The sequence below is a fragment of the Hibiscus syriacus genome, unplaced genomic scaffold (genome assembly GCF_006381635.1).
Source record: "Hibiscus syriacus cultivar Baekdansim isolate YM2019G1 unplaced genomic scaffold, ASM638163v2 tig00110194_pilon, whole genome shotgun sequence".
NCBI lineage: Eukaryota > Viridiplantae > Streptophyta > Magnoliopsida > Malvales > Malvaceae > Hibiscus > Hibiscus syriacus.
In genome coordinates, this window is record NW_024062620.1 from 60,471 (window position 1) to 72,290 (window position 11,820).

An 11,820-nucleotide genomic window follows, 5' to 3' on the forward strand; every position below is an offset into this window, starting at 1 on the left:
ATTTTGGTACCCCTAGAGATTATAACGGGTTAGGTTGGGTCGAGTTTTTTGTCAACCAGAGCTGAAAATTATATATATCCTCCACTCAACTTAAAAAATATATATCTTTCACCCGATCCGACCTAACCAACAAATGTATAACCTCCACCCGAACTTGACCCAATCTGATTTTTTAGACTATAAACCTGATGTGACATAAATTAAGAATCTAATTTAAAAAATAGAGAGATGAGTATTATAGCAATTATATATAAATTTATATGAAAAATTACTCTATTACCCCGAGTCGGGTCAGGTTGAAAGTTTTTCACCCTTCACCAGAATTCATCCCGGCTCAATCTAATCCTATATAAAATCTGACTCGAACCTAATTTTTCTTATAAAAAATTGACCCTATAGAGTTGGATAGGTCAAAAATTCGTCGATTTCAAGTAAAATTGTCATCCCTAAGTACCCCCACCATTAAAGTCTTAACATAACTAATGTCATTGCATTTTTATTTTTTCAATGATGACACACATTTACTTATGGGACACGTCAACATCACCGTTAAATTTTTAACGTAAGGTTCCAAAATGAGCCATCAACTAAACATTTGGTATAAGTTTGAAAAAATATAGTTTGAGTACCAAAATGAAACAAAGTAATAGTTTAGATACTAAATATGTAGTTTACCCTTTATTTAATGTAAAACATTGGAACAGTTTTATTTTTATTTTTCGCACCATAAATTTAATTAATAATTAGGTAGGAAATTGCATGATAAATTGATAATATAAGCAAAGAAAGGTAGATAAAGAGAAGACAAAAGGATGTTGCTTCCCTCCCTCAATTCATTATCTTCTTTCTTTCTTCGTATTCTTACCTATTTAATTTTAAAAAAAAACCCTTGTAAATTCAACAAAACCCAAATCTGCTGAGGTAAAAAATACCCTTTCTTGCTCTCTTTCTTATTTTGGAGTCTGGGTTTGAAAACAAAGTATTGATAATCTCTGTTTTCAGTTTGAATTCGTTAATGGAGAAGGAGGTTGGTTCAGCAGCTTTGGAAGGGTTTTCACCAGTCTCTACAACTAGGATTTCACGGAATTCCAGGAAGAGATCTGGTAATGTTTAATTCACTTCCCTTCTCTGTTTGTTTTTGCATGATTTTTCCTCATAATTCATTCATCTTTTTGAAACATTTTACTCTGAATTAGGGGAACCTGATTTATTTTCAACTAAATTCATTTAAAACGATTAGTTGGTTGTATCGGTGACATTAGAAATTCCCAGTGTTTATGTTCACGAGTGATGATTACTTTCCTGCTACGTTAATTTACCTAGTTTTCTTAAATAGGTTATTTTACTGCTTGCATCATCGTTTTCTTTTCAGTTATCGTGATTTTGATTCTCCTTTAATCAAGCAACTTCAAGTTCAGCTGTTATATTCTTCAAACAAAAATAAATGAAAAAAGATTTAATTTCATGTATTAGGCCAAAAATGGACTTTTACAAAATGTAATAATAAATAAATATAAAATCTAATTTAGACAGATATAGCTTTTGTTAGTATGGGTCCTATGCTCCACAAAAAATTTGATCTTACTCCACACCAAGATCTTCATTTGACTTTATTGAATTTTTTTCAATATATATATACCGTATGAGAAATTAAAAATAAACTTGCGAAAAATAATATTTGAAATTAAAATGAAGTCACTGAATAAACAAAACGTGGAATTTGAAGACATTTGTTTATTTTATTTTTGAGGTATTTTTAATTAGCATGAAAGGCTTCATTTTTTGGTAATGGGCGCATAAAGACAGATCAAATCATAGGGATGGGAGCATGGGAGCATCCTGTTATTTCAAGCACATGCTCCATGATATGAAAATACAAATAAAATCTATATATCTGTCCAGGAAATTTTCAGATTTTTTATTAATAATTTAATTTCATATTCTTAAAATTTCATAATTTTGTAGTTACTAAATTTTTAATATAATTTTTTAAATTCATACTCTTAACGTAAAATATTACTTATATTTAGAGAGGTTTTTAATATAATTTAATTGCCCGTCTAGCTCAGTTGGTAGAGGACAAGGCTCTTAACTTTGTGGTCGTGGGATCGAGTCCCACTGAGAGCAATTCATAATAGATGTATTCCACGGAAGCTGCTCTCAACCTAGCGTTGGGGGCAGCCTACTATCCTACCTCCCCCTTATCCCATTACATATGGGAATAGGGTCAGCTAATTTTTAATCTGATATTATCATCACGGATGGATAAGGGGTTGACGAGGTGTTCGCTCTGAAAATTTCAAATTTTTATATAATTTAATTATTTTTATATTTTCTATTAATAATTTGTTTTCACTGTTTAAAAATTTGTATGTTCGTCTCTTGAAACTTTATAAATTTATTCCTCAAATATAAAACCCTGTGTAGTCATGCATGTTTATGAATATACGAAGACTTAGATGTGAGCATATATCCTCGAAAGAACAAGGAAGAAAGATGAGTAAGATCAACGTAGCGTTAGACAAACTGTTGTTAACTTCTTCACTTTCTGTCTTCACAAATCACAATCAGTGAAAGTCTGTTTTAGAAGAACAAGTGAGTTTGTAGAAGTTTGGAACTTAACTACAAAATGATGTTTTAATGAGTTCATGTTTAGTTTAGAGATGCATCAAAATCAGTTGGAACTAGAATGTTTTTAACTTCTCTCCGACAGCTAGCGGGAGGAATTTAGACAAGGTAACACAAGAGACTGCTAATGTGACACCCACCAAACAGGAAGAACACACTCTTGATCAAGACAATGCACCGGATCCCGCAACAGCTTCCGAACTTTCTGAGCGCCGGAAGGCTCTGTTCGAACCCCTGGAACCTATAAAAAACGTCAATGGCTGGCGACCATCGGCTGAATCTTTGCTTCCCCCACCTGACTTTGATGCTGCAAGCTATCCAAAGGGCTGGCTGATCGGAAAGAAGAGGAAGCTGGTAAATGTTGATGTTGTCGAGAGCATGCGAAGGATTGCAGTCCAGGAAATGAACAGAAAGGTAAGGATGATTGATAGGTCTATAGGATAATCACTGTGCACACATACAGTCACAATTTAGGGGACAGCAAAATTGATGGGTTGAATTTTGGAAGGTCTTTGGGTCATCTCTCATATCCATGTATTTTTTTCAATGGTACGTAAGGTTTGTTGACAATTTTTCTTAACTTATGATAATGCACATGTCTGCAGACACAGCTACTCAAGCTCGAGTCTTCTAAAGAAAACAATATTTTTTTCTAATACTTAGGCTACTCAATGAGTTTAGATTGGAGTACTTCAAAAAAAGGAGTCCGTATGACACATTGATTTATAGAGTCTGCAACTGATATGTTTGGAAAGGTATGCAGGATTATTACTAGAAACGATAGGAAATAACTAGAAATGATAGGAAATATCTAGAAATGGTTAAAATTTGTAGTATCTGTTCAAAAAAATTCTTAGTCTATGAAAACACACACCGTAGACACAACTGTTCAAATTTGAGTCATTTAAGGAGAACAACATTTCTCTTCTTAGATTCGAGTATTTCAAAAAGAGGAAGAGTCCGTATAGCACCTTGATTTATAGAGTCTGGCAGTCTGTAACTGATATCGTAGGAAAGGTGTGCAGGATTATTACCACAGACGATAGGAAATAACTGGAAATAGTTGAAATTTGCAGGACAGGGAAATTGATGGGTTGAACGAGCAGTTGGAAGAAGATGCTCGGTGCTTAGAACACATGCAACTTCAGCTTCTACAAGAGAAAAGTAAAAGGTCGGAGGTGGAGAGAGAAAACGCAATGCTTCAAGAACAGATATCGATGCTGATGAACATGTTGTAGGAAGGAGAGGAGGGTCCGGATGATGATGAACCTTGAAGAAAAATTTCATGGAATTGTAGTTTGCTTGTTGGTATAATTCTTTCGTTTGTAGGGTTTGTTTGCAAAGTAGTAAGAAGAGCATGCAGGATATGGCATGCGATGTATACAGTGGCGACCATACGCTGTAGGTATAGAAATGATTAAGTTTGTTTGGCGTGTATTTGTAATGTTGAGTAGCTTTCTTATGCTTTCAAAGCTGTAAGTTACTCTCAACTTAAATCTTTATGCCAAATTACATTAAATAAATTGTTGATATTATAAAAATGCTACATGGAACTAAAAGGTATGATGTCAAGCTAATTTTTGGTTTTAATACCTTGTTAAGGTGTTAATACTATAGGAAGAGTATCGATATTTTAATTTTATTTTAAAGATATTATTCATATAGCCCCTTTATAAACTTTATGTTTGTCTGATACTATTAGATGATCAATTGAATGTAATGAGTATTACTAAGAAGATTGAAATATTTTTTATGAATAATTTTAGTAGGAATGTATTAAGTATTTGCACTATATGATGCAATGAGAATTTAATTGTTAGAAATGGTCTTGGCAACAACATTGTTGTGTTAACTTGGACCAAACATAGTTCCTAGTTCAACCTAATTTGTTTGGAAAAAAAGAGTAAAGTACACAAATGGTCTTCCAATTATAGGTCATTGCTTTGTTGAGTCCCATAACTATTAAAAGTTATAAAATGATCTATCGATTATAGGGAGTTGCTTTGTTGAGTCATTCAACTATTAGAAGTTACAAAATAGTCACACGACTATTCATTATGTTCTAAACTCGTCATTTTTTTGTTAAAAAGTTTACGATCGTCTGAGTTGAACATTAACATTTATGACTGAAATATGGTAGTTGCTTGAGTTTATGACATCATATTTGATCATATTTCATTTAGCAGGTTAACATCCAAGTCAGTCGATTGTTAATTTTTTAACGAAAAAGAACGAGTTTGAAATATAATGAATAGTAATGTGACCATTTTGTAAATTTTAATAACTAAAGTACTCAAAAAAGTATCTCCTTATAATTAAGAACTATTTTATAACTTTTAATATTCGTAGATCTAATAAAATAGTATACTATAACTGGGGATCATTTGTGTATTGTACAAAAAAAAAAGTCTTAGGAGGAATATTAGTAAGAGAAAATCGCCTCAGTGACCAAAAAAAAGTTATAATATACGATTTTAACCAACTTTTTTTGGATTTGCCAAAATGACCAACAAATTCGCAACGCGAAATAAAAATCGCAACGCGATCCCCAGAATCGCAAATCAGTTTCCAAAATCGCAACGCGATTCTTGAAAATCGCGATGCGATAGTACAAATTCGCATTGCGATTTTCCATAATCGCAACGCGAATATGAAAATCGCAACGCGAACACATAAATCGCAACGCGTATCCGTAAATCGCAACGTGTATCCGTAAATCGCAACGCGTATGGGTAAATCGCAATGCGTATCCGTATATCGCAACGCGTATCCGTAAATCGCAACGCGTATCCGTAAACCGCAACGTGTATCCGTAAATCGCAACGCGTATCCGTAAATCGCAATGCGTATCCGTAAATCGCAACGCGTATCCGTAAATCGCAACGATAATCCGTAAATCGCAACGCGTATCCGTAAATCGCAACGATAATCCGTAAATCGCAACGAGAATCTGTAAATCGCAACGATAATCCGTAAATCGCAACGAGAATCTGTAAATCACAACACTGAATCAATCAACTTGGAGCAAGATATGGTTTCATGACGTCTAATAGTGCAGAATCAATCAACGCTCTAAGTCGTCATTCCCGGAAATTACCCATTACTATGTTAATGGAGTTTTTTCGAGCCTCTATTCAACAGTGGTACTACAAGAAAAGAAACCATGCAGGTATTATTTCTTTGAATTCGTAACTTATCATATTTATATATTTTACTAAGTATTGTTTATTTAAATTTACAGGAACATTGGAACATCGTGTTACACCATGGACTGAAAAAAAGATAACGAAACGTGTTGTGAAGTCAACGTCATGGAGAGTTGAACCATGTTCAAACACTTTGTTTCAAGTACTGGATAATAACTTAAATGGGCTAGTCGATCTAAATGCAAAGACGTGTAGTTGTATGAAATGGCAAACATCTGGTTATCCGTGTGGCCATGTTATAAAAGTTGCTCTTCATTTAAACCAAGATGATTCAAGCGCATACGCTATGGATTGCTACACTACAGAAGTTTATCGACAGACTTATGCCGAGATTGTCTACCCTATTCCACATCCTTCTGAGTGGGACATACCAGATGACTTACAAACAGTTTTGCCACCAGCCATGGACAGAAGGCTACCTGGCCGACCAAAAAGTCACGATCGTATACCGTCTAAGGGTGAAGAGAAGAAGAGATCGACATGTAGTCGGTGCAAGGAAAGTGGTCATACAAGGTTGACATGTGGATCACCAGTGCCATCAAAATCATCTTTTCCTCTACCAAAATATGGATCCTCATCAAAATCCAAAGCTCATATGGTGTCAAGCAAAAGGCAATCATCTTTAAAATCCCAATCACGATTGGCTTCACCTTTTGAGACTGTTAACTTAGGTGATTTTTAAATGCAAACGTTGTATTATGTGGATTTTATGTGTGAACTTTTAACATTTTCAGTTGAATTAATGACTCAGGCCAACCATTTGACTTAACCAACTCTTGTTATTCAGTTGTTATCACTATTAGGCATGCATTTGACTATCGCAACACGGAAAATACAATCGCAACGCGAAATGAAAATCCCAACATGAAAATCGCAATGCGGAAATGAAAATCGCAACGAGAGAATCGCAATGCGAAATGAAAATCGCAATGCGAAATGAAAATCGCAACGAGAGAATCGCAATGCGAAATGAAAATCGCAATGCGAAATGAAAATCGCAACGACAGAATCGCAATGCGAAATTAAAATCGCAATGCGAAATGAAAATCGCAACGAAAGAATCGCAATGCGAAATGAAAATCGCAACGAAAGAATCGCAATGCGAAATGAAAATCGCAATGCGAAATGAAAATCGCAACGAGATAATCGCAATGCGAAATTATAAACGCATTGCGATTTTCATTTCCGCATTGCGATTTTCATTTCGCATTGCGATTCTCTCGTTGCGATTTTCATTTCGCATTGCGATTTTCATTTCGCATTGCGATAGTCATTTTGCCTTCAACATAATGCAGATTGAAATCAACAAAATCAACCATTACATTTCAATCAATTAAACAAGCACAAATAAGAATTATGTTCGCATCAATTACACAAATCAACTTTTACAAATCATCTTTTACAAATCAATTAAACAATCAAAAAATAAGCAATAATTCTTATTTCCGATCATCTACTATTGAATCAACTTTTACAAATCAATTAAACAATCAAAAAACAATCAATTAAACTATTGAATCAACTTTTGCAGCTCGACATCATTTTCACGCAGTTCACTTCTGAGATTAACCTGCAGAAACCAAACATTTGTTCAAACAACACTTTCTACACATCTAAAACCTACAAACAGCAAATTATTGAATTCTAGTTACTTAACCAAACATTTTCAAACCAAAAGTATATAAACTTACCAATTGTTTATGGACATTTTTATAACGCGGAAGCAGGTAGGCAGCGTCTCGTATATATCGATTTAGCCATATAATGCCGAAACCACAAGCCTACTGCAGCTTTATCTCTATCGGTGGGAGGTAGATACTTGATGCTTCCCGTCGTCAAACGCTCCAACGCCAAGCATACGAGAGGACCACAATCTCCTCTGGCTCCGCTCGTTTGTTGTGGCGCGGTCTCGTCTCTAATAACTGTAATATTGAGCTTCTTTGGCTTCTTGTTTCCAGAACGAGTCCAATAATTGATCGCATCCAAGAATTTAGCCAAATGAGAGCTCCATCCCTTAATAACATCTCTTAAATCAGCCAATGATATGTAATTTATCATGCTGTCATACACTATTGTCTTAAGGGATGGGAGCTGAAGCTCGACGAGAATCCAATGTTTACGTTCCAAAACAGGGATAAACACCTGCAATCATAAGTAATAATTCATTCATTTGCGCACTTATTTCATAAAACCTTTAAACTCAATCTAAAATAAATACTAACCTTATCGACCTCCCACCATGCAGGATAAAGTTTAGCTTGTCCATTGCCCAAATCAAATGATTCATCTCGTGCATTCTTCAAGTGAACGGCGTGAAAAGACGTCGGCATTATTGTATATCGTATATTTTTATTTTTCTTAAGTTTTCTTATTATTAGAAGACGTGTCACCCACGCATCGATATGCTGTTTTACAAAAAAAGACATATATTAGTGACTTACATAAATTTAAAAAAAAAATTAATCAAATTGAAATATAAGAAAAATATAAGACTTACCCCCCATCGAAATAGCCATTGTCTTCGACCCCTAATAATACGCCCCACCAAGGCCGTTCAAGCAACAAAAAGATATCATCGGTGAGCTTGCATATGTCAGTGAAACACCCCTTGCTCCGCTCATGTAGATAAAAATCAACTGCGGTCTTAGCCCAAAGGGTGTTATCCAAAATTGTGTCCGGTAGTTGTTCCCTCTCCTCTTCAGATACCGGTATGGTACTGGCCGGTAACTCATACGAGAGCCAACTTGAATCCATCATGTCCGGCACGTCAGAGGGTTTCTCAAGAAGCCTACATATGACGCCATGTGAATCGGGCTCTTGAATGGTGGGAGGGACCTCTTCAATGATGACAGTGGCCTCTTGAACGGTGGGAGGGGACTCTCGAGGAATGATATGGGGGGCCTCTTCAACGATAGGAGTGGACTCTTGAGGGATGACAGGCGAGTCGGGCTTCTTCTTGCGGTGTCTTCGCACTATTGGGGTGTACGGAGACTTAATAGCACGTGCACGCTGTCTGATGCGTGAACTCCGTCGTGCAAGCATAACCCGACGTAAAGCATCCACTCTATCGGGCCGCTAAATAATTAAATACAAAAATCAGTAAATAAACAGACATGATATTTAAACAGTGAAAACAAAGACAAATATGTTTCAAACTTGCATTGTATTCACCCAAGTCATTATTCTATCATAGTTCACAAAATGCATCAGATAACAAAGAAAAATATGTTTCAAACTAATACCCTGAAGTTAGTATTTGTCTTTGTTTTGTCTATTGGTTGAAGTAATGCAATCCATTCAAGTTTCAATTTGCAGAAGAAGAAATAGTTTACTTTCGCAACACGAAACTTAAAATCGCAACGCGAAACCAAAATCGCAACGCGAAATGAAAATCGCAACGACAGAATCGCAATGCGAAATGAAAATCGCAACGAAAGAATCGCAATGCGAAATGAAAATCGCAATGCGATTTTGGTTTCGCGTTGCGATCTTGTCGTTGCGATTTTGGTTTCGCGTTGCGATTCTGTCGTTGCGATTTTCATTTCGCGTTGCGATTTTGGTTTCGCGTTGCGATTTTAAGTTTCGTGTTGCGAAAGTAAACTATTTCTTCTTCTGCAAATTGAAACTTTCAACCAAAAGACAAAACAAAGACAAATACTATTTCACAGTGTTAAAGAATACACAGTTTAGCAGAATTGGCAGCAACCGAACAAATTTACTTTCAACCAAAAGACAAAACAAAGACAAATACTATTTCACAGTGTTAAAGAATACACAGTTTAGCAGAATTGGCAGCAACCGAACAAATTTACTTTCAACCAAAAGACAAAACAAAGACAAATACTATTTCACAGTGTTAAAGAATACACAGTTTAGCAGAATTGGCAGCAACCGAACAAATTTACTTTCAACCAAAAGACAAAACAAAGACAAATATATTTCACAGTGTTAAAGAATACACAGTTTAGCAGAATTGACAGCAACCGAACAAATTTACTTTCAACCAAAAGACAAAACAAAGACAAATACTATTTCACAGTGTTAAAGAATACACAGTTTAGCAGAATTGGCAGCAACCGAATAAATTTACTAAGCAATCTAAGTGAAATGGCTAATCTAAGTGAAATTACGAGTAAATTTATCATTAAGTTAAATATGGAAAATCTTAAACTTACCTCGTTGCGTAGAGTATGAACCTCATTCTGCAACGATACTATCATCTCACGTAGAGCGGCAACCTCACCACGTAAAGTTGACACCTCCACACGCCATGCACCATCGTTATCGCGTAGAGTACCGATCTCCTCACGCAAGGCATTGACCTCATCACGTAACTCCCTTGACTCATCCCGTTGAGGTGGAGGTGGAGAACAGGGAGATAGGAGTCGTGGCATCTTTGCCGGTCGCCTATCATGAGGTGATGGTGGAGAAGAGGCTCGATGATGTGACGGGATAGGTGATGGCTCTCGTTCTAGAGGTGTATAGTCGGTTCGATCGGGTGATGGCTCTAGGTGAGGTGATGGCTCTCGAATTGGAGGAAGTGGATGCTGCTCATCATCCGTGCCATCAAAAAAATTCTGACTAGCTTGCCACCAATCAGTGGCAAGCTCTTCCTCCGTGGGTGTCAGTCTTTGTAATGGAATGTTGGCCTCCTAAAATATAAAAACTCAAACAAAGTTAAACGTCTACTATTAATAACTTGTTTATATATTATATGAAAGTATTTGTGTTAACTTACATTATTTATTGTGGCATATGGTATTAAGTCTTCCCAATCCAACAGAGTTTTCCTCTTCCAGGAAATAGCCCTGGGAATATCATTTGACGTTTTTATTGCATATGTACGCATGCTGGGGAAAGCCTCGAATATCCAAATCTACAAACAATATAATAACAAAATTAGTAATTGTTAAATAATTAATTATAATTTTAGAAACATTATATAGAAATTCTTACCTTAAAGGCCCAAACAAAGCCTGACAAAGTGTATTTGGACCCATCGCCCCGCAAACTTTTGCGGTCATCAAAGGCAGACGACAACTTAGTCCAGGTAGCTTTCCATATATACGAACCCCACGGAAACAGATTCCATGCATTCAGGTCCTCTACCAATATTATTAGCTCCCGATGAATAGGTTGTCTGGCCTCTCTGCCTAAAAAGCCGGCATACACAAGTAGTAGAAGGCATACTCAGACAACATCGACGTCTTCCATCCGAGTGAAACCAGCTTTCTTATTAAATAATTTCTTCAGGTCGTCAACATGTAGGTTCGGCTTCTCCATTGACTCATCCGGAAAAACCCGGGATAACCATGATGGGCGGGCGATATGACGAGTGTACGGCCTACATCATCGTGTCCGAATCGTAGACCAGTGATTAAGCAGAACTCCTTCCGCCCAAAGCAAGTATACGCTGGTGGAAAATGAAACCATATCTCTTCCTCACCACGTTGTATACTGTCGGGTAGATTTGATGTCATGGTCTGAAGCCACAAATGGGTCAAATTAGCATCTCCACCCGGATGCTGTACTCTCAGCCATGGCCCGAAGCAGGTTTCCTCAAACAATTGTCTTTGAGCAGGTGAAAGCTTCTTTGCAATTGTAGTGGCCAGGCTGACTTTATTTCTCAAGGTCAATTGAGCCGAAAAAAATTTCTACAAAAACAATAAACATACCAAGTTAGATATACCAAAAACTACACTGTGAAGATATACCAAAAACAATAAACATAAAAAGTAGTAGTTTATTCTTGAAACTAAAATTTGCAACACTGTTTTGTCTTTTGGTTGAAATGAAAATCGCAACGAGAGAATCGCAACGCGAGATGACAATCGCAACGAGAGAATCGCAACGCGAAATGAAAATCGCAACGAGAGAATCGCAACGCGAAATGAAAATCGCAATGCGATTTTGGTTTCGCGTTGCGATTCTCTCGTTGCGATTTTCATTTCGCGTTGCGATTCTCTCGTTGCGACAGTCATCTCTC

At 36.4% G+C, this 11,820-nt stretch overlaps 1 protein-coding gene across 1 annotated transcript; it reads left to right on the plus strand.

Moving 5' to 3' along the window:
* The first annotated feature begins 850 nt into the window (after positions 1-850).
* Positions 851-3,903, plus strand: LOC120217878 (protein HEADING DATE REPRESSOR 1-like). The gene is made up of 4 exons (XM_039214902.1): positions 851-921; positions 1,003-1,103; positions 2,714-3,042; positions 3,705-3,903. The coding sequence occupies exons 2-4, from the start codon at positions 1,016-1,018 to the stop codon at positions 3,864-3,866; spliced, it is 579 nt and encodes a 192-aa protein (XP_039070833.1). The 5' UTR covers positions 851-921; positions 1,003-1,015; the 3' UTR covers positions 3,867-3,903.
* The last annotated feature ends 7,917 nt before the right edge of the window (positions 3,904-11,820 follow it).